Source organism: Eumetopias jubatus, unplaced genomic scaffold, assembly GCF_037043125.1.
Source record: "Eumetopias jubatus isolate StellerSeaLion01/CBP00866 unplaced genomic scaffold, mEumJub1_p1.0 scaffold_14, whole genome shotgun sequence".
NCBI classification, from domain to species: Eukaryota; Metazoa; Chordata; class Mammalia; order Carnivora; family Otariidae; genus Eumetopias; species Eumetopias jubatus.
Genome location: NW_028274820.1, coordinates 53,625,781 through 53,649,860, shown reverse-complemented (window position 1 = coordinate 53,649,860; position 24,080 = coordinate 53,625,781). Strand labels below are relative to the sequence as shown.

General features: G+C 38.0%; 1 protein-coding gene across 2 annotated transcripts in view; it reads left to right on the top strand.

Moving 5' to 3' along the window:
* The window catches only part of TMEM196 (transmembrane protein 196), a 48,435-nt gene extending 25,057 nt beyond the window's left edge, over nucleotides 1-23,378 (top strand). For both annotated transcript variants that reach the window (XM_028117360.1, XM_028117352.1), the window contains exons 2-4: nucleotides 14,342-14,398; nucleotides 18,770-19,024; nucleotides 23,319-23,378. In XM_028117360.1, the coding sequence (XP_027973161.1) occupies nucleotides 14,342-14,398; nucleotides 18,770-19,024; nucleotides 23,319-23,378 (372 nt within the window). The remainder of the gene's footprint in view (nucleotides 1-14,341; nucleotides 14,399-18,769; nucleotides 19,025-23,318) is intronic.
* Nucleotides 23,379-24,080: the final 702 nt, after the last annotated feature.

Sequence of the window (24,080 nt, the reverse complement as noted above, 5' to 3'; positions counted from 1 at the left end):
TGTTTTTAATATATTTTGGATACGTATTTATATATTCTGGATATTGATCCCTTATCAGATATATGATTGCAAATTTTTTTTCACGTTCTGTAGGTTGTCTTTTCACTTTGTTGATGGTTTCTTTTGCTGTGCAGAGGCTTTTTAGTTTGTTGTAGTCCCACATGTGTATTTGTTGTTGGTGCTTTAGATGTCATACTCAAAAACTCATTATCAAGATCCATGTTAAGCAGCTTTATTCTTATGCTTTCTTCTAGGAGTTTCATGATTTCAGGTTTTACATTGAAGTCTTTAATCCATTTTTTTAAAAGATTTTATTTATTTATTTGACAGAGAGAGACACAGCCAGAGAGGGAACACAAGCAGGGGGAGTGGGAGAAGGAGAAGCAGGCTTCCGGCTGAGCAGGGAGCCTGATGTGGGGCTGGATCCCAGGACCTGAGCCAAAGGCAGATGCTTAACGACTGAGTCACCCAGGCACCCCTCTTTAATCCATTTTGAGTTAATTTTTGTGAGTGGTATAAGACAGTGGTCCAGTTTCATTCTTTTACATGTGAATATCCAATTATCTCAGCACCATTTATTGGAAAGACTATCTTTTCTCCATTAAGCATTCTTGGTTCCCTTGTCAAATATTAGTTGAATGTATATGCTTCAGTTTATTTCTGGGCTCTTGAGTCTATTCCATTGTTCTATTTGTTTTAATGCCAGTACCATACTGTTTAGATGACTATCGCTTTATTGCTTTCCTGAATTCAGGAAGTGTGGTGCCTCCTGCTTTGTTCTTTTTTCCTCAGGATTTCTTTGGCTATTTGGAGTCTTTTTACGTTATAATGTCTCTCTCTCTTTTTTTTTTTTTTTCATTTATAATTTGTTGATTTAGGTCCTTTCTCTTTTTTCCTTGGTTGGTCTAGCTAAGGGTTTATTTTGTTTCTCTTTTCAAAGAACCAATTCTTAGTTTGGTTCATCTTTTCTATTGCTTTTCTGTTCTCTACTGCATTTATTTCTGCTCTAATCTCTATTATATCCTTTCTTCTGCTGATTTTGAACTCCACACCTGGTACTAGTTTTACTTTAGGGGCATTCAGCTCTGCCCTTCCACTCTCAGCTTGAGTGCCCCTGGGCCGTACAGCTTCAGGGGATGTTGCCAGCCCTTCTGATCAGATGGGCCCAGAAAACACTCCCCACAGCAGGAAGGGCTGTGATTCTGCTCTTTGCCTGGGCATGGGCAAATCGGGCTCTAGGGCCCGCAGAACTCCTTGACTGAGTATCTGAATCAGGCACATCTGCACCCTGCTGAGTGTGTACCCTTTACTTGGTTCTACAGATGGACAGAGATGCTGGTTGGGATTACTATTGGGCGGTACCAGGTACGAACTCAGGAGTCTACTGAGATCTGTGTGCCGGTGGTTGCAAGCCTCTCCCCCACTTCTCCATCCCAGTCACATTCCCAGTGGTCAAGTCCCATAGATTCCCCTGTAATCCCCATGGTATGGAGTCAGAGTAGGGGCTCCCACAAAATGACCCACAATGCTGGTGGGATTTGTTTTCCCTCCTGGGTTCTCTTTTCTCACTGGAGGAACCAGAGGCTCATGCAAGACTTCGCTGCATGGTGATGCGCTGGTCTGGGGGAGAGGCGATGTGGTCAACATGTAGTTGCTTCTCTTGCCCTACAAATGCAGCCTGTTTTGGTCTCTGTGGTGCCAGGGGCTACTTCAGTCTCACCCCCATGTTCCAGGATTCTTTCAGTGGTGTCTTCTTGAATAGCTGTTAGTTCTTCTCATGACGGGGAGCAAAGTCAGGAACAGCCTATGTCACCATCTTGATCACGTCACTCTAAGTTCTCAATCTAGATCTGGCCGTAGTTCCTTCCTGCTGAGGTTCTAGGCAAAGTAATAAAGTCCCCTAACTCCCACAGTGCTATAAAGACTATAAATTAACTAATGTCTTGGCAAGTGGCCTAAACTATAAAATCTGTCTGTGGATGCCAGTTATAATTCTATACACTAGGAATCATAAAAAGTCATCTATTATTAACCGTAAATAAAAAGAAAGGTAAAAATGGCACAGCTGTTTCTGCAGTTACAGTAAACCGTTACCTGGCCTTCTATATTCGGTAGTGTCAATTAACCACACATTTATATGTTGTCTTGGCTAATTTATGGTCACAACAATACATAGCCGAAGATGCTGAGGAGCCTGAAATGTCTTCTGTTTCCTCAGAGATAGACGGCACGGTGCCACTTTTGTCACTGAACTCCAATTCTTTGAAAATGGATCTTGTAGCCGTGTGGTAAATTAATCTCAATCAGAATGTCAGTATATTTCATGGAATCCTACTTCAATCCCTTGTCAGAACTGTACCAATCTGTTCTCTGCACCCTAAGAGATGGTCATTCAGTCACTCTCCAAACATTCCCAAAGGACCTCATTCATTGTTATGAGGATAGGTCTGTTCATTAGAAAAATGTTCCTGGTAATGAGTGGAAATCTCCCTCCATATAACTCCTACCCATTATTCTTGATTACAACATTTAAATCCAGAAATAATAGGCAACACTTTAAACTACCCCCATTTCCCAGATACACCAATGAACAGAATTTTCAGTAGTCCTAGTTTCAACCTATGAATACACACATCCTGCTGCACCAAATGTACCTGTTTTTTATGATTTATCTTTCAACCATCAGGTAATCTCATAGATAGGCATTTTTATGGTCTCAGCATTTTAAAATGAATAAAAATAAAGGTCCTCGGAGTTATTTCATGAAATCTGGATAGAAATCAGAAGGAAAAGCAAAAGAATCACCATTTGTATCAAATCAACTCACAGAATCCGTGATTCTGTGATAATGTTTTGGCAAGTGGCCTAAACTAAAATCTGTCTGTGGATGCCAGTTATAATTTTAATTATATTTTATATATTATATATATATTATATATATTATATAATTATATATAATTATATAATATATTATTATATTTTAATTTTAATTTTAGTTGGGAGGAGATGACCCTGAAAGTGGTCCCTGACACTTTGTCTCCTAATGTTTTGTACCCTCTTGGAATCATCAGTCCTGGGTCCTTCAGATGGGATGTGGGATGGCACAGCGCTTACAGAGTGGATGAGATACGCATCAGGAAGGGGACCACTGCTGTGCATCCTACAATTCCTTTCTTAATTTTGCTGTTGTACCCCCTTTGGTTTTTTATCAAGTTCGTTTGAAAATATCAGCTTATTTTAGTTGTGGTGAGGGGATTAGACAGGGATTTATCTTACTTTAGGTTTTATCCACCACTGGACTAGAGATACAGCTGGAACCTGAGGCCGAGAATGATAGTGACTGTGAGGAAAAAGACAACACAAATTCCAGAGGAAGTTTAAAACCAAGGTGATAGTCATTCTTGTATAGCCATCATTCCCACCAGAGAGATTTCTCTCACAAGGTTTTCATTAGGAACGTTTTATGACTTGTCTATTAAAAAGAATATTTTTTGACAAGGTGTTTCTGATTTTCTTAGAGCTAACATGAAATGGGGTATAATGCACAATAAGCAATAATCTGGGAACCCCCATGTTCTGCTCTTGTTGAACTTCTGCCCCTGGCTTACCGTATGATTTTTTTGGCTTCTTAATTCCTCTACCCACAAAGTGGAAATAGTAAAGAGTGGTTTTTTTAGCCTTCCCAGAAATACTGGGAGAGAGAACCCAAATAGTAAGTGTTGTGAATTTTTGAAAAAGTAAACTTTGGAAATTTGAGAATTTATCCCAACAGAATGCTTGAGAAAGTATTTCCATTTGGGGTCCTTTAACAGGAACCAAACTAAAAGGACTGGAAGATGAGGGTAAAAGTCCATCTGCTAAGATATCTTGTAAACTTTCTTCCAGTAAGGCAAATAATCTTTGTGCTGAAGGATATTGATGGAGAGTGCAGCGTTTAATATTTTCTCCAGAGCCCATTACCCAAGTGTGTTTTTTAATGCTCCAAAATTATTTCTTTTTTCTACATTATTATTTCTTCCTGCAATCTTTGTGGGTTTTTCAGTAAAAGCACACCTTAACTCCAGGAAGTAGAAAATCTGTCAGGCTTAATCTTTTTGCCTCTTTAAGAGCCAGCACCTACTGTCTGGCTCTACCGAGTTTGTAACTTATTTTTTATTCACTATAGTATCACCTTATAATGCTACAAAGATGGGCTAGTGTCTATGCAACTTCACTGGGATAATACAGTTGCTGAGTAATGAAGAAATGAATCAGTGGGAGATTGGAAGGAGGGCTCAAAATTATTTTGTTATGGTCCTCTTTATCCAGAGAAAGCTGAAAGCCATCACATCAATAACATAAATCATTGAGACTCAGAAGCCACCATTTAGAGCTATTCTGAAACAATTTAGAAACTCAGCATCTTCCTTGGGTCCTTTATTAACTTAAGTTTATAAATCTTCTGCACCATTATTGCACTTCAATTAAATGATTCCTTCCAAAATGTAGTCCTCAAAAACCTCACTCTCCAGAGTCACTTCCCAGAATCTGCTAGTTTTAACAGCCTAATTTGTGTTCTTAAAAGATATTACTTTAGATCTTTTAAGACAATGAGGAATTTTTAATCAGCTCTCAGATTTATAAATTTTCCAATTACCTCTTTTGAGGATTGATGTACAAGTTTCCCTGTTTACTTTGTTTGAGGGCTCTCTGGCAATCAAATTGAACCAGGTTACCGGAAAGATGTAACGAATGCTTGCCATCATTTAAAATCAGTTTGAAGTTACCTAAATAGGAAAGAAAGGACATGTCCACCCCTAGTAAATTTCAGGTGTGTTATAAATAGTGCTCTGCAACTCTGATTACCCATGGAATTTGGAAACATTCTAGTTTACTCTTTCCAACCTAATGGTTTTCACAGCCCAATTGTGTATACTGACAGGCTCTGGCATAAATACATTCAGGAAGAAAACTATTATTTCCTACCTGATCCAAAATATTCATTATGAGAACTGTAGCAGATATAGAAACTTGGCTAAATAATATAAACTATAATGCTGACCCACAGAGTGGGAGTAAAGCTCTTCTCTGTGTTACTTTTGCAAGACTCTAATCAACTGCTTCAGACACTCTTAAAAGAGAGGGAGACAGAAAACAATGAAGAGAAAAAGTTAGGCAAGAAAATGTCCCTTTGTTAATGTCCTTTTTTGGAAGGAACAGCTCTTTTATTCCTTAGAGGCTCTCTGTGGAGCACTAATAGCCCCACCTTTGCTTCAGTCTAGGTGTTCGGATGACCGGAAGTGATTTATCCTCAGGGGAATGGGTTGTGGGGAGTGTAAAGACCTTAAAAGCCACTATTCTTTGATGGGGGAAATGAACCTGTCAAAGATAAGCCACTTAAAACTTGCCATGCAAAGGCATAAAATGTCTACAGTAGGATCCAGAGAAAGCAACATCAATTTCCTTCCCTACCCCGCCCACCATAGTTGAAGGAGATATGTATGAAAACACCCTTACTTCTTCTGGGGTGCTTCTGGTAACTGTCTTTACACCCGGGAATGAAGAGACAAATATTCTCCATTAAGTCCTTCAGGAAAGAGAAGAAGCTTCATTCATCACATAAGCCTAGGGAGTCTCCAGAGTCTGGTAGTAGACATACATCCATTGTTGGTCCCTTCAGGCCTGCTACACCCGTGGTAGGTCCCACATCGGGCCGGCTTCTGGTAGCGCCAGCTCACCTAAGCCAAACTAGAGAATTAAATCAGTCCTGTGATTCTATACCTAAGGTTCTCCTACAATTAGGAGTATAACAGTTACCCCAGAATTTATCCAAGATGCAGATTCTTGGACCCCACCCCACCAAAATTTGATTCAATGGGGGCCCATGACTCTGCATTTATGACAAATATCCCCATGTCATTCTGATAAAAAATGGTTTACAGATGCCATTATTATTATTTTTTAAAGATTTTATTTATTTATTTGACAGAGAGAGACAGCAAGAGCAGGAACACAAGCAGGGGAAGTGGGAGAGGGAGAAGCAGGCTTCCTGCTGAGCAGGGAGCCCGATGTGGGACTCGATCCCAGGACCCTGGGATCATGACCTGAGCCGAAGGCAGACGCTTAACGACTGAGCCACCCAGGCGCCCCAGATGCCATTATTTGAAAAATTTTTGTCAAGGCTTTGTAACTGAGGTCATGTAATCCAAATTGGGTCCAATCATTAAGGCACCAAAAGTGTTTTCTCAAAGATTATCCTGGTAGAACAAAAAAGGAGGTAGCATGGGCAGCTTTTATAACTTGCCTAAATCTCAAGAGTGTTGGGGGAAATCTTGGTACTTGAAACTGGATAGATACATATTCAGATGGGATTATTGTATGAGACATCTGCCCTCAACTGGGAAGAGATCCCTTCACTTTGAGATCTTACGAAGGATTTCAAGAAGGATTCATATGGTTAGGATTGTTATAATAGTGACATAAGCTCTAAAGTTTGATAAAGTTGTTTTTAGGGACCCTACTCTGCCTACCACAGTATTCTCTTTTTCCCCAGAGGGAACACGTATGGATGGTAGTTACCTACCTTAAGTCATGGTCCATCCGGACAGGTGATTGCTTATAATCATAAAATGAGGAACTCGTCTCCTTCCTTTAGAATCTCTGCTTTCAGGTGGAAAGGCTTGCCAGCCATAGTACCCGAGGGCTTGAAAGAACCCTAAAGTAACAAACCAACTGATCTCACATTTTAAAAAATTATATTGATTTTTTAATGTCCTGAAGCTTTTTGTGATACCTGTTGACTGTTTTTTACATTATTTGATCTTGACTAAATGACAAGTATCTGATTTCTTCCAAGAGCAGATTTCTGAATGTGACTGGGATGGTGTGTGCCTCAAGGGACAGTGTCTGTATAAAGGGTATTTAAAGGGGAGATTGCATTATAATCACTCAGAGCAGTTTTCAGAACGGACTAGGTGATAGTAAGTAATAGCATTCAGTTGAGAGTGTTGAGACACTGCCCAATTTCTAGTTTCACCAAGGGGAAATGTCTATGCTGTGTCTATTGAGAGAAAATAAATAAACGGCTGGGATATATACTCGTAGGGCCCTTTCCCAAGCCATTTTCTGTCTCACATAATTAAGAATACAAACTAATATTATATGTCAATTATACACCAATAAAAAATTTAAAAAGAATACAACCTTTTTTAGTTTGGGAAGTCACTCACATTAAAAAAGGATCTTCTAGCAGTTACCATTCAGTGTCAAGGTAATATCTTTTTCAGTGATTTTTTTTTTTTAATAGAAAGCTCTACTTGTGCTGACATCTCAAGGACATCTGAGGTTTGAGAAGGAAACTTTTGAAACCCGCAAAGCTAGGATTGTGACATTAAAAAGGTCAACACCATCCAAATCATTTTCAAATGCCACCATTGAGAAGAAAATTAACCTAATCTGACCAATCATGAGTGTTGCAGGAGAACAAAAAAGAAGTTAATGGGATTTGATTCAGTGAAAAGACTAACTGCACCCAGCTATGTGTCTGGAATTGGCTAAATCTGATTAATTTCTGCCCCTCCCCATGCATACTGTGATACATTCATTTACCCATCTACCAATTCATTCATCCAGGCTGAAATTCCATCCTGTCATCTAGAAAATTCATTTTAACAGCGCAGCTTTGTCCAAGGAGCTATGGCAAAGTTGAATATAAAAATACATGATCTCTAACTCTAACAGTACCAGTAATGGCAAATGAAATTACAGATTCAATTTTACTTTTATGTAGCATGAGGTTCAAAACTGTTTCTTTGAATCCGTAATTTCTTTTCTTCACTCACTTGCCCATCGTGAAAAAAAAAAATCCCCTTTTCAATACATTTTTTTCTGGAGAATTGAGAGACAATCAAAATGCTTTGCAACATGAATGCTTTATTTCAGCCACTACTATGAATGTGTTGAACTAAAAAAAACTTTCCAAGTAAAAATGAAATGTTGTGGTTACTGAAGCTATATGTACTTTAATATGAAGTGGTTTATGATTTGTTATATTTAACTGAGAATAAAACTACCCATCCTGATGAGGATAGCCAGAAAATCACTATCATATCAGCACAGTTTCAGGGAAAATATGAACTATGTTAGCACAGCAGCATTTTCTGTGCTAAACTATGAAATAATCCTTTAAGAAACTCCAGTTGTCATTCTTGAACAGGTGATTGAAGTAGAATAAAAATATCCAAGAACTGGTGGTTGCAAAGCAAATCATCAAACTTTCAATCCATGTACAAGGAAAAATACATTGTTTAACCAGAAATAGGTTTCTTTCCAATCAGTCTCCCAACATTTAATATTTGTTTTCTTGATCATATTTCTATATATTTTAAAGAAACCTTAATTTTGACAAAATTGTATAAATCATTAAAGTTTATCAAAGTATTAAGTTCAATGTGTGGTTTAGCTCATTATCTTGAGTGGGGGCAAGTAGCATCATTTCTGCTTTCTAGTATGTATATCTTGTGTAATGGCTAGTGAATTTCAGTGAAAATTGTTTCATCTGAGGTCGTTAAATATGATGTGGCAAAATTTTTAATAAGCTCTCTTAAAACAAGATTGGCCCACCATCTTTCATAATCTCTTCACCCAACACTTGCTTGTTCTTCTGGCCACTGTTTTTATCTGCTTCCATTACAACCATGGTTTCAACATTTTCCATCACATAATTTAAAATTGAGAAACTCTACAAGAGCCTTTTTTTTTTTACTCTTAGTCTTTTCCCAGAATAAACTTTCTTGGACAGAAAGAAATACTAATAAAGAATTTATTAACAAGCATCTAGGTCAGTGCTGAGAGAGGAACAGAAAGAAACGAAACAGAGAGGCAGACAGAGACAGAGAGAAAAGCAGATGGAGAGAAGCGGTTTTCATTCATGTATTCATTTTAGGGATCTTTTAACAAACCCCTTTCCTTCTTTACCTAGTAGACTTTTTTTCCCCTTCTGTTTTCCCTCTTAGGAGGAAAACTGAATGCGTTCACATTTAGTCTGATTGCTTACACTATTGAATTGTTTATTCCAACTTATTTTATAGTTCCACTTTATTTCCTTTCATTTTTTTAAAACTTCCCTGACATCTCTTGGTTCCCTCTTTACTGTCAAATTGTATTTTTCTCTTTATTATTATTTTCTCAGTCTCTGTATTTTAATGCACAAAATTAAAGTTGTACTTTCCGTCAATATCTAGAACTAGTTAGCTTGTCTGTTATTCTGCTAAATGATAAGAGTTTTAGAATACTACTTATATCTTCTTTACCCCCACCTCACCCTCTCATGCCAAAATCACCTGGGATATTCATTCGAAACAGATAATTAATTTTTCCAATCAATACTTTTGAATCTAAAAGATTTACTGTTTTGTTTTATTTTGTGCTTTTTCTCCTACATTTCTTTTTTATCTCCTGGCTTTCCCTGCTTGTTTTCCTGAACAGCTTCTAGTAATTCTTGTAGCGTGTGTCATGTAAAATGTTTTGGAGCCTGTATCAGTTTCCTATACCTGCTGGAACAAATTGCCACAAATTTAGTGGCTTAAAACAACAGAAATATATTCTCTTTCACAGTTCTGGGGGCCAGAAATCTAAAATATGTCTGTGGTGCTAGATTCCTTCTGGAGGCCACAGGGGAGAATCCATTTCCAGCTCACAGAGGCTGCCTACATCCTGGGCCTCGGGACTCTCCTCCCCCTCACAGCCAGCAGTATGGACTCTTCACAACTCTCTCTTTGTCTTTTTGTGTCTTCTTGGAACCTTCTGTCTCTTTTTACCTTCTTCTCTTCCTCTTAAAGGACTCTTGTGACTATATTTAGGGCCTACCTGGACAATCCACAATAATCTCATTTTGAGATTCTTAATTTAATCACATCTACAAAGGCTTTTTTTTTTTTTTTTTTTTTTTTGCCATATGAGGTAACATTCGTGGATTCTGGGGATTGGGGCTCTTTGGAGAGCCATAATTCAGCCCACCACAGTGCTTTTGCCCAAATGATCCTGTCTTTTCTGTAATCTCTTGTGTGAATGAGAATTTGACTGGATGTCAAAAGTTGGAACGTGCTTTATCTTCAGAATCTTGCCAGTATTTTATCTTGATACAGTCTTTATGCTGTTCGTGCAAAAGGCAGTCATTCTAGTGAGGAAATGATTGTGCTATTATCGTGATTATCTTTGGTGCAGATATATTTTTCTACATTTCCTCTAGTTAGAGTTGCAATCCATATTTGCATAAATCCTGGAAACAGTAAGCTTTGCTACCCCTTTGCCAGGGGCTTAAAGCATTTGCTTCATACGAAAGGAAGCCTAAGGACAGAGCAGAGCTTTGCACCGTCCCCTCCCTGCCCACACACCCATTTATGTGACAACGCACGTCCCCTCCTCCTATCTCTGCAACAAAAGGTACATAGTTTGTTTGTCTAGAATTTCCTTTGAGGGCCTTATTCCTCTTTGAACTGCAGTTATTCCATTGCCTTGGACTTCAGCATTCTGAGGGGCTCTCTCAAAGTTATCACTCTCTTAGTTTTTCTGCTTTATCTTATTGTTTAAGTGGGAATGACATCTTTGTTCTTTCTCCATCTTAAGCAAAAAAGCAGAAGGCTCCCTGGACCTTTCATGAAGAAAATCCACTCAAAATATAGAATGCTAGTTCCATATTAGCTCCATTTCATCCTACAATGAGTCACAACCTTAGTTATCTACTGAATTTAATCTAAATTGGAATCAAATGAATTCCACTTGGAGGGCTAACTAGTTTCATTACATAGTTGCACTTCCTATCATTAGATCACTTGATCTATATAACTTCATAGTAAAAGCAAAGCCAATAGCTCTCCTGGGTTTAAATAGCCCATCTTCTCAGAAATAAAATTATATTGTCTCATGTAATATTGTTTATCTAATTCAGATACATATGTCTCCAGCTGTCAGTTTTACTTTTTTAAACTGATTTGTTTTTCACTTGTTTCATAATGTAGTGTGAGTGTTTGCATCCTTGATAAAGTTATATTGAGCAAAAAGAAAAGTATTTTGAAATAGAACAAATTCCCTTTATAATAAGGTACACTTAATTGTAGACTGTAATACAATTGATTGATCTTATAATCATTCTTTTTTTAAAAAAGATTTTATTTATTTATTTGAGAGAGAGAGTGAGAGAGAGCACATGCGAAGGGGGAGGGTCAGAGGGAGAAGTAGACTCCCTGCCGAGCAGGGAGCCCGATGCGGGACTCGATCCTGGGACTCCAGGATCATGACCTGAGCTGAAGGCAGTCGCTTAACCAACTGAGCCACCCAGGCGCCCTGATCTTATAATTATTCTTATTACAACAAAAATTAATAATGGGAAGGGCAAAGAGAGCAATTACAGATGGCCAGGTGTTCGTTGAACACTTTTGGTTGGATTTGCTAGTCTGATGCACTGTACTAGCACTGAAAATCCTTTTGAAGAGCATTTCAATACAATATTAGAAATAAATTAACTCTATTTTTTTTAGTTTTTTTTTTAAGATTTTATTTATTTATTTGAGAGAGAGAGAGAGAGAGCACAGCAGGGGGAGGAGCAGCAGAGGGAGAGGGAGAAGCTGGCTCCCTGCCGAGCAGGGAGCCCGATGCGGGACTCAATCCCAGGACCCTGGGATCATAACCTGAGTCAAAGGCAGATGCTTAACTGACTGAGCCACCCAGGCGCACCAACTCAGACACTTTAAAGAGCCTTAGATTACGTGGGTAATTTGTGACCCTGATGAGTGACCTTGAGCAAGTCACTAAGCCTGTCTGGATCTGTACTTCCCCACATGCAAACTGCAAGGACTGAATTAAGTCATCTTTTAAGATCCCTTCCAGGGCACCTGGGTGGCTCAGTCGTTAAGCGTCTGCCTTCGGCTCAGGTCATGATCCCAGGGGCCTGGGATCGAGTCCTGCATCGGGCTCCCTGCTCGGCGGGGAGCCTGCTTCTCCCTCTGCCTGTCTCTCTCTGTCTCTTCTGAATAAATAAATAAAATCTTTAAAAAAAAAAAATCCCTTCCCGTGCTCTGACTTGGAGTACAAGACAGCCCATGAAATTAAAAGATCATTTACTGCTTTTTTGTGCTTCTTTTACACTTCTCTATAAACTGTGATGGCTAAATTTCAGCTAACATCCCTTACAGCCTCCTCATAAATGTTGTGATTTTATATACTGCCCATTATATGGGTAAATTTTTTCTCAGATTAATAGTTTCCTCCAGGGAATGCAGATTTTGCATACCCTGACAGAAGTAACTATCCAGAAGTATTTATTCTCTAGGCGTGACTGGGAGTAGAAATATATCATTTGATTCCCCCCACTACGCCAAGCCCTGAAATTCCTTTCCTTAGTGGACCATAGAAGGAAGCAATTTTATTGCCATCTCGGTGTTCTAACCAAGTGGCTGGGAAGGAGAACTCGGCTTAAACTCCTGAGGTCCGCTCAAGCTTGGCTGTGAATAAATAATGGCAATGTTTATAGATTTCAGAAGAGATCCAAGGAACACAAAACTACATCGCTTTCAAATTATTTCAGGAATGAGTTCTGGGTGAATGGACTTTCAGGGTGAGTAATGGGTTAGTCAGGCAAGCAAGGAGGAGGGCATGCTGAGGCTTTGATCTGAAGCTTGGCAGCACCAAGAGGTACAGAACCGTTCCAAACTGGAATGGCTTGAACACAGCCCTTATAGACATGAGACAGGATCAGTAAGGAAGAGTCCTTAAGGACAAGTTCATCTGGATCCAGGACACAAAGGGGAATGGGCGTGACAAATGGTTACTCAGAAGTAGGTTTTTAAAACTTCTGAAAAGTATGTGAGTATTCAAGCTTTATAAAGTTCTGAGTTTTTATCCTCTCATGGTTTAAGATATTAAAATTATTTTATTAGATCAATTTATATAATATGTTAACCCTTGTCTGTCATAGGCTTTCTAAATATGATTCCATTTATTTTTTTGCCTTTCAGAGGTATGTTATTTTTTACTATTGAAAATACAATTTTATGTATTAACATTTATAAGTATTTTCCATTTTGGTCTGTGACTTTGCTGTTATGTCTAGTAAATCCTTCCCACTCCTCTAAAATTACATAAATATTTAACTTCGTTGAATATTAATTTGAAAGATCATCTATATTATAAGCAAATTGTTACATATCCTTGGTTTCTCTGATCTGTCCGGCCACATCATTGCCTGCTTTATAATTATTTCGTTCCCTTATATGGAAAGATCCCTGCACAGGAAAACTTCCTTAACTCATTATTTCTTTATCAAATTTTGTTGGTGTTTCTCACATGCATTTTATTTATTTCAGATAATTCTTAGATTATTTTTATGTATATATTTAAAGTCTACCCATGTGTGAAACTCACTTAAAACCACTCATATTATTAGTTCTGACTTGAGATAGCACAATTTAAAAGAAAGTCAAAAGGAAAAACTTAACTGCATTCAAAGCTTTATCTGCTAGTCTGAAAGCCCTTAGTGGGCTTATTATTTATTAATGACTGTATTATTTTATTTATATGGTTTGCTTCTAGCCAGATGTATGTGTAAATGCACATTCAAATAGCTCTAAATGTTTCTAACCAAGTTAAATGATCTACCATTCTCCGATAACCAAAGTATCTAATAGTGTGTCATTGGTAGACTATTTGATGCATCTTTTCTTTGCAAAGTGATTATGTCACCAACGTGCTTATTTACAAGAAATGACATGCCATCAATAGCTTCGTCTCCTTGAGTTCTTCCAACATATCCACAAGGACCATATTTCTGGTAGAATGAGGAGGTCACCATTTTACCTGACATAGTTTGAGAGGTACAAAGAATGTCTCTGATGAAGAACATTTCCCTTTCTGATGTCTTATCTTTTTGTTTGTGTGAGATTCACTACCTATAGTAGAGCGCATTGATTCCGAATTGCTTGGAAATCAATTATGAATGAATGTATCACACCACTTTTCTCCCTAAGAAAGTAGAAAGGGATAAGAAGACAGTGAAAAAAAATAGGAAGAACAAAACTCTAAATTTATTTACTTCATAATTTTGCCTGGTGTAAAACTGACTCAGGTTTTGTTTAAGTACCACAGTTACCTGTATCAATCTTGCAAAGAACACATTTTCACTAAAGTTAACATTTTTATCTCTTACCATTCTAAATGAGGTATCTTCCTTTCTAGCTTTTGATGGGAACGTAAAATTTTCACACTTCCCTGGAACAAGTGTCATGAGTGAGCTATAAGCTAAAAAAAAAAAAAATAGAAGTTTTCTTATCTTTGAATATGGAATAATTTTTATTCTTTTCCCTTTCAGTTTCTTCTTTGTGGCATATGTGGAATACTGTGCGCCAAAAAAAAATCTGGACTTGTCGTAAGTTTCTGCCTTGTTTGTATTTTGCATTGAAGTATTTGAAACGTAGGAACCTGAAAATGGAAATGATGACAAGCCAACTTTCACATAGTGAATGTTACTCATTTAGGATGAAAAGAGGACCGACCATTAAATACTGGCTTTTTCATTTTCAAAAAAAAAAAAAAAAAAACCCATCAAGATTATTAGAGACTATGACAAAAGAAAAAGAAAGAAAAGCTTTGATATACTCTTTAAATGCGTGAATATGCTGCCCATAATGACTGCTGTGGTTGACAATCTCCACTTTCCCGGTTTACAGATGCCCAGACACTCACATGAATCCTTCAGTAAGCTAAAAAAGACATGGCCTGAGTTCATGGGAAACTTAACTGTTTAAATGTGGAACTGGGCCTACTAATTACTGGCTTTGACTGTGAAGTCAATTTTTCAATGCAGCAGAACAGCTGGGTTGTTATAGTTACCGTTAATTCCCAATGATTTTTTTTTATTTAATTTATTTTATTACTGTGAACACAAACATAAGTGTTTTCAGATGTTTTTCAGTACTGTCATGGGTTTCCGGGGTATGGAACATACTTCCAGTTAACTCTGATAATGGCTGGAGGAGAACTTCTGTATGCTGAAGGGTGGGTTCCCCACTTCCCTCCATGATGTTTTTTTGAGAGTTCAAAAGAGGGGAAAAGCATTGTTTATTTTTTTGTGTGCAATAGGAAAGTTCATAGACCTTTTTTTTTTTTAAAGATTTTTATTTATTTTTGACAGAGAGAGAGAGCATAAGCAGGGGAAGCAGCAGACAGAGGGAGAAGCAGGCTCCCCACCAAGCAGGGAGCCCGATGTGGGGTGGATCCCAGGACCCCAGGATCATGACCTGAGCCGAAGGCAGACGCTCAGCCGACTGAGCCACCCAGGCGCCCCAAGATCATAGACCTTTATAAGTTGGCAAAATTAATACTACACTTGGACCCTAGAAAGTGGTCTTTGATCCTAAAAAGAGTTTTCCAGGGGGAAGCCAGTTATCTGAGGAGGGCATGGATGGGATTATTAGTTATTTTTGTTTAACTACTGTTTTGAATCACATCTTTTTTTGTGAGGATAGCTCTTGTGACCAAAAAATGAAGCACCCATTGCCTTAGACATGCGAGATGGAATTCTTTAAAGTTACATAAAGGGAAAGCATTAGATACAGATTTTGGGAGGCTTGTAATTTGCATCTGTGAATCTTCCATCACTTTTTAGACATGGCCTTCATTCTCTCTCTACTTTTATTTTACTGGCGTCTTTATGGCTATATAATAACAATTTCTTGGAACTTAGAAGAAAGAGAGAGAGAGAGGAAGGAAGGAAGGACGGAGGGACGGGCAAACAAAGAAAGAATGAGGGAGGGAGAGGAAAATAGGGAGAGGCAGAGCAGAAAGGGAACAGGGGAAGGAAAGGGAAGGGAGATGTCTTCATCTCTTTGGGCTGTTATAACAAAGTACCATAGACTGGGTGGCTTATAAACAACAGAAATTTATTTTTCACTGTGCTGGAGGCTGGACCCAGACTAGGGACCCATTTTGTGTAGCTAGGTTCTGGTAAGGTTCTCTTCCAGGTTGCAAATGTTTGACTGTGTCCTCATTTGGCAAAAGGGGAAAGAAAACTCTCTAGAATCTCTTTTATAAAGACACTGACCTCATTTATGAGGACTCCACCTTCCTGACCTAATTATCTTCCAAAGATCCCACCTGCAAATACTATAGTATTGGGGATTAGGCTTCAACATTTGTATTTAGAGGGACACAAATATTCAGTTCATAGGAGAAGGGAAGAGAAAGAATTTTTAAAAAGGCACTAGTGTCTTTTTTCTGTCTTTCTAATTCTCTTAAGAGTTATTTAAAAAAATCATAAGAGCTGAACTTTTTATAACTACCATTCACTTTAACTTCTTTTACACTCTGATATTCCCGTAGATGACATTTAGCTCTCAAGAATTTTCTATCCTTCAATCAAATTGCATGATAATTTCTCCACTCCAAATATCTCTGGAGTCTAAATTCTCTAGTCTGGTGAGATTTGAAAATCATATATGGTTATAAATGTGGGTATAGATTTTAATATTTCAATTCCTAGGTGAGAATGTTCTATTTGCACACATTAATGAAGTGTCATGCCTTTCAAGAAGGAATGAGACTAATATCAGGAGAGATTACATGTTTTCTAATAATAGTCAAATAATTTGTCATTTACTTTCTTAAATAGTATTCATTACTTGAAGGCTAGAATGTAACATTTTCCCATATTTTCTAAGAATGAGTCAACACCAAAATATTTCCCAAGAAACTGCATGCTATCTGAATATACTTTAAAGGTAGAATATTGATTCTTTGTGAAACTGGAGGCAACAGCTTCCCACTTGGGATGATTCAGTTATTTGGTCATTGATATTCAGCATTATGTTTAATCAACCATAAAAATATATATTCATCCATCATTGGATTTTCAGTCTTGATGATAAATACTGTGAGACAGACACAGTAAAGATGCTGAATTAAGTTAGAGAAACAAAACAAACTACTTGTAGTTCTTTCTGCCCACCATGCTATTTCAGGTATCTGTGGCCTTACCCTTTTCTGGAAACTGTATGCACTTAGTTTAGATGACATGGTATCAGGGAAGTCCTGTCTGAAACCCCTGGCTGGGCTACATTCTCCTCCTTATTCCAAGGGCAACCAATTCATCCCTCTTTTTTTTTTTTTTTTAAGATTTTATTTATTTGACAGAGAGAGACACAGCGAGAGAGGGAACACAAGCAGGGGGAGTGGGAGAGGGAGAAGCAGGCTTCCCGTGGAGCAGGGAGCCCGATGAGAGGGTCGATCCCGGGACCCTGGGATCATGACCTGAGCCAAAGGCAGATGCCCAACGACTGAGCCACCCAGGCGCCCCTCATCCCTCTTTCTTAATATTTGCCATCCATGTTGAAATGTGGGTATCTTCTCTCACACAAGACTGCAGAGTACTCAAGGGCAGTAACTCTGAGCTATTCTTTTGTAATGCCAACAGCTGCCTCACTCAAAGCCTAACAGATGCTAGGTGCTCAATAAATGCTTGCTAAACTCAGCTAAATGTCAACAGCAAATAATTCCCAATAGTGTAAAATTAAATGCTAAATTAAGTTACATCGGTGTTTGCCCGATGGAATTATACCAAAGGAGGAGATCAACAAATCCAGGAAGGCTTTCTGAAGCAGTTAGGACTGCCTTTGGGCCTTCCATCTAGGAGTCCAAGAAAGAAGCAATATCATTTCCAGGAAATGGAAAATATCATTGAGGTGGGAATGAACAAGTTGTAGGATTGGCAAGAGAGAGGACTGTAGTGGAGACCATGTTCTGGAGAAAAATGGAAATAAGTGTAGATAATTAAATTAGTATCACACTCTAAAGTATAAGGAAAGCCCATGGGGGAATTTAGACAAAATGCAAATACAAAATAAAATCATTAAAGCTTTTGGAATATTCAGTTACATTTATGATATTTAGGTAGAATAAAACCCCCGAGGTCTCTTAACAGAGACCCAGATCAAACCAATAATAGGATCAAAAGCAAAGCCACATCCTGTGTTTCGCCAAAACAACCAGACAGTATTTTTGGAATGTCTACTGTGTATTCTTCACTGTGGTGCCACAGAGTAACAAAAGATTTGTAATATAAAGGGCCAGTTCACAGGGGGTCCCTTAACTCTCCTTTGGGGGGAAATCGATACACAATAAAACTCCTAGGAATGAAAAAGAGAAGTAACCAAATTCCCCAGGATCATTTAGCTAGAGAGGTATAAAGATCTGCAGTTTGGTGGAACTCATGACAGTTCAATGAGAAGATATTTAGATATTTTAGGGGGATTAACATAGTGAAACTGGATTTAGAGTCAGAAAATCTGGATTCAGTCCCTACACTTGAATATTACCTGCTCACCATTCATTGTCCAAAATGTATATTACGATTTCTCTCAGAGGTTTGGTGGGTGGGTTAATTGAGATAGTATCTGTTCAAGTTCCTAGCATAGTAAGCACATGATAGATAGTAAGTAAATATTATTTAAATCTGAATCTACCTTGAAGACAAGTTTTGCTTATTTCAGCATTTTCAAAAGATGTATCCCTGGCCTTCATACAGTCAGCGATTAATTCCAAAACACTGTGGTCTGCGCTCTTTCCATTGAGTCCGATTGCCCAGAAACTTGGTGAAAGGTTAGCTCCTGTCCTCTGAGAAGCACCCAAAGTTTCTTGCCTTTAGTGTAGCTCAGCTATTCTTGAGGTGCAGCCAGGACAGTGCCCTGTGTCCTGGTCAGCTTTGTTTCCTCGACTTTGACACTCCCTTTCTTTTCCTTATCAGATGATCCTTTTCTCTGCCTGCTGCATCTGTGGGCTCATTGGGGGCATCCTGAATTTTCAGTTCCTTCGGGCAGTGACAAAGAAGACCTCTTCCCTCTATCCTCTGCATCTCGCCTCCATGTCCCTTGCGTGCATCGGGATCGGCGGCTGCACCCTCTCTTCCTGGCTCACTTGTCGACTAGCCAGCTATGAACAGAGGAGGATGTTCTCTGAAAGGGAGCATTCTCTGCACCACTCTCATGAAATGGCTGAGAAAGTGAGTTTTGTAGCTCTTCTGTTCACTGCTAGCTTGGCTTGAAGGCTGCAGTCAAATCTTGGTCAGGCATCTGGCAGCTTTAGACGAGAATTTGAGGAATTGGATTTTCTAAAACTTTGGCCCTAGTGGGCTAAGAATAGGAATTTTTTATTTTTTTTCTCTGCTATTTGGGGTACACCTATTTTCAATAATTTCAGAGCTCTCTATCTATACCAAAACCCAGTTCCTAAAATAGCATTCCATAAAATATTGAATGCCTTATAAATATGGATTTTTATGTGTTGTACAGAGGAAAAACACGAACTAAATACCCTCTCAACTCAATAGTGCCAGTTGTAGAAATCTGATGAATTCCCCTTTCTAGCTCACCTCCTGTGCTTGTAAGCAGATGCATTTGATTATGTAAATTAGATTTTGAAGCATAAAAGGACCTTTTAATAAGGCAACAAAAAGCCTTGCCTACCGGGGCAGATATTACAGTCCACATAAAGCTTCATTAAATTCTCATCTAAACTTCATGCATATTTTGGTAGCTTTGCCTATATTTTAAATAATATTCTTGCATAATTGTTTCATGACACTCATTCAAACAGGAAGTAACATCTATTGCTTGAAGGACAAACGATAGAGTGAGCGGTCTGTGTTTCTATTGCATTTTGCACATATTTCTTAATTCAGCTCCTGTTACTGGATCTATGAAGGAAAAGATAAAACATCCGTAAACTAACCTGGTTAAGATAAGGGCCACATCATATTTCACTTGACATCATGGAAATAAAACTGCTCAACCACAGAATAGAAGACACAGTAGCAAAAGAGTTACTACTGCATTTTTCTTCAGAATGTTATTTGGAAGAAAAACTATTTATTCCATAGTTTTAAGTGTTTCCATTTTGTACGCAATCAATACATTCAAATAAAGAGAGTAGATATCCTTAAACTGCTCCATGAAAAAGGCAATTTGAAACAGATATACACATGTTCTTAAAAAAAAATTATAGTACTGTTAGCAGGCCTGATAATTTAAAGAAATGGGTTGTTAAAAAGAGATTACCATTATGTATTTGGATAGTGGCTCATTTGTGCTCTATTTTTATACTACTGTGATTTCGTTTTTTTGTGTGTATGTTTGTGCAATATTTATTATATGATTGTTATATTTATATTAGAGATTGAGGGCTATTGAAATAACCGACTTGCCCAGCTGCCCGGTGGTGCCCCCGACACCAGAGTTACCTACAAGGTACGCTGATTTCTAGGGAGTTACCATGTTGTAATGTCACCTCGGGAAGCAATGCCTCTTCCTAGGAAGGCATGATGTCAGCAGATCAGTCTGGACTGATGCTGTGATGTCTGTTTCTCCTCAAAGTATCTCTTTCATGAGAACTACTTTGAGGACCCAACATAAACCTACATGGCAGAGTCTTGCAGCTTAAAATGTGGTTGAGTATTTAAAATATTCAGCCTCCTATAAGCATCCAAACACATTTCTGTTTGGATGATTCATGACTCCCTTATTTTCTGCTACATCATGATTCTGACTCAATAACATCATTCACAGACCAGAGTTTTGTTTTTAATAGGTGTGTCTGATGAAGACAAACTGTATCTCCCTCGTGCCAAAACTGCATGAGCAGATAACATAAGTTTGACACTAATACAGTAAAAATGCTGTATGAGAGTTGTCTTTTTACAAGATTATCTGATGTGATACATTTCACATTTATTTCCTATACTTTGGGCTGCTAAAAATAAATAGTCGCCATTCTCGCTTTGGTTAAACAATATAATTGGAAATGCAGAAAGTCACATTGATACTATGGCCCAATGGCAGAAAGTATATCCACTTGCAAATAGTCACATTTGGTCCTGCCCAAATTTAGAGTATATTCTTCTTGCCAAATTGGACATGCCTATTTGCAAATAAACTAAAAATGCTAATGCATTTAAAACCTAATTTTGCTCTTTTCTCCTACCCTTGATTTTCCTGTGTCCATAAGAGTGTGAATTTAGTTAGGAAAATGCTTTTCTTCTGTAAGCTTTTTAAAAACTAGATTTATTTTTTAAAGATTTTATTTATTTATTTGACAGAAAGAAAGAGAGACCGCGAGAGAGGGAACACAAGCAGGGGGAGTGGGAGAGGGAGAAGCAGGCTTCCTGCGGAGCAGGGAGACCGACCGATGTGGGGCTCGATCCAGGGACCCTGGGATCATGACCTGAGCCGAAGGCAGACACCTAACGACTGAGCCACCCAGGCGCCCCTAGATTTTTTTCTTAATCCTGCAATAAAATATCCTACATTAGATTAATTTTTATGGTTTTTAAGCTACTTTTTGAATGCAAATTCATTTTAGAAGTACAAGCACCTAAGAATCTTACTTCTGTCAGTTCATTAGGAAATTATTTTTATACTATTGTGAGGAATAGAAAAAGCTATATGAGTAAATTTTGTTAAAGATCATTTTTGAAGAATTGTTTCTATTTAACTTGCCCCCCATAGTGAGTTCCTGAATGAAGCCTCAAATCAGGTTTCCTGCCTATGAAATTAACCTCAGCCCGACAACCCCACTGTGTCTCCACACTTACTTTTACTGTGCGCACGCCTAGTGAGCCAGTCACTGAACCATCACCAGGCCGTAGAAGCAGGCTGCTGGCTCCAAAGGACCTTCTTCACGTTCTGTCAGTCTTTACCCTAAAGGAGTGTGAGTTTCTAGGCTTTCCTCGGCACCTTACTTGGGAGGTATAATGGGTACCCAGGAATGAGATAACTCCTTAGGACCTGGAAGGGGCCAGGCACTTTGCCTGGAAAGACAGATCTTTTTTTTATTTTAAAGATTTTATTTACTTATTTGACAGAGAGAGACACAGCAAGAGCAGGAACACAAGCAGGGGGAGTGGGAGCGGGAGAAGCAGGGCTTCCCGACGAGCAGGGAGCCCAGGACCCTGGGATCATGACCGGAGCCAAAGGCAGACACCTAATGACTGAGCCCCCCCAGGCGCCCCGTGGGAAGACAGATCTTGATGTGAGAATGGGACACGGCCCCAGTGCCTATTGTCTCCTTTCTCCAAATTTTCTTGGAAGAAATTCTACCACATCTTTCAAAAGACAACAACATTTTCAAAAGCAAAGTTCAAAAACCAGGCCAATTTCTACCTTCCAGTCCCTCACAGATCCTCCTCCTAAGCAAATTGCCAAACCAGCCAAAACAAGAAGCAAGTATCTTTATTCTATTTCATCTCCTATATTGAATTTTCTAAGAGAAGAGATTCAAAATAGGGCATGGATACCTTTTCGTTTTTCAAATAAATATTTGGGAAGAATTTCTAAAGTTAAAAGCAAACAGTTCTAATTCTCCTGAGCAGAAATCAAATATAAACTGATAGACTTGAGATAAATGAGCAATAATTTGGATTTGAATTTTCTTTACTACACTTTTGCTAATAGGCTTGTTCAAGTGTGAAAAGATTTTTAGATCGTTTTGCCTAAATATTATTTATAATAAGGCACACTAACCATGATAAATGTGAATGGGCTTCACATCTCATTACATTTTAATATTTAGGGAGGAGTTTAATGTTCAATAAAATGTATGAATTCAAAACATCTTAATTTTTCTTAAACTAACATTTTCTCAAATTACAAATGGAACTTATGTGAGTTCATCCTTTCTATCTAAATTTTCATTTGCCTTCCATGTAGTTTTTCTTATTACCATCCTTAAATTGATCCCTTAAGAAACATATTAACAGGTTTTACTATTTGTTTGGTTGGGCTTTTTTTTTTTTTTTTTTTACTATATGTGTGATAGTGTCGTGAAAACCAACCTTCCCCACTGTGATTTATTTGTGACCCACCATTACATATACGCAGTGATCCCATTGTGGGTCTATTTCATTTCTCCGCGAAAAGGCCACACATTTTTCTATAGAATGAGGTAACCCCTAGACTAGGTTGGCACTTTGTTGACACGCTCAGCAGAGAGGCCAATGCAAGGGGGAAAAAAGTAGGCATTTAACCATCTTCTTCTTTCTAGGTGAGGTCTTTCCAAAATAAAGTTGAGAAACAAAAGGAGAGACTCAAGGGACTGGGGACAGATTGAAGTGTTTCTGTGTGTAGAAGACTTTGGCCATGAAATTTCATTTTCTCAAATGCAACAACAATATCAATCCTTGTCCTTCCCCAAAACTCAGCAAGTTTTTCAGTGGCTTGAAATTTGTTTTGCAAACCCATTAACCAAATCAGTATCTTACTCTGGAAGTAAATTTTAACTAATTCATCTTATTTTCCTAACAGGAAATGACAGACAACATGAGCAATGGAGGACCACAACTGATATTTAATGGAAGAGTATAATCAATGTTTTAAAGAACTGAACATTTTTTAGGATTTTCATGAGGACAGGAAATACCAAAGGAGTAGGGGATAAAATTAAAACAGTTCTTGCATTTGTTTTTATCTATTGTGAGCACCCAGTATAATCATTCTCCCTCAGTTTTGCCTCAGTTATTTCTTCAGCTTTTTTTTGGGGTGGGGGGAGGTGAGAACCTTCCAGAAATGTTCTGGTGCAGGAATTTGAACAGACTTTCGAGATTGTTCTAAAGACTTTTCAGGAAAAAAAAAAAAGGAATAAACAGAAAGATTAATATTCTACAAAAACACTATTTGACTAGCATGAGTATTAGGTTTGTAATGACATATTTCTTATAAGTAATCAAAAGTGCAAATATCAAGAAATAACAGTAATTTATTGATGTCTTTGTTTTGAAAGACAATGACTTCAAGAATACCACAATTCAAAACCTCGGTAATGCCTTGTTGTAAAAACATTATAATTATTTCCAATTTGTGAATGAATTATATTTCATAATTTATTTGTAAATGACAAAAAACCCTAAAGCATAAAAAAGAAATTTTTTTTTAGAGAGAGACCATACTAATCTGTATGATATTTTTGCATTTTTGCACAGGGTGAAAAGTTATAAATGAATATCCTCAAAGAAAATAAATATGTTTTGATTATACCGTGCAGATTGATCTGCATGTTCATGAATAAGC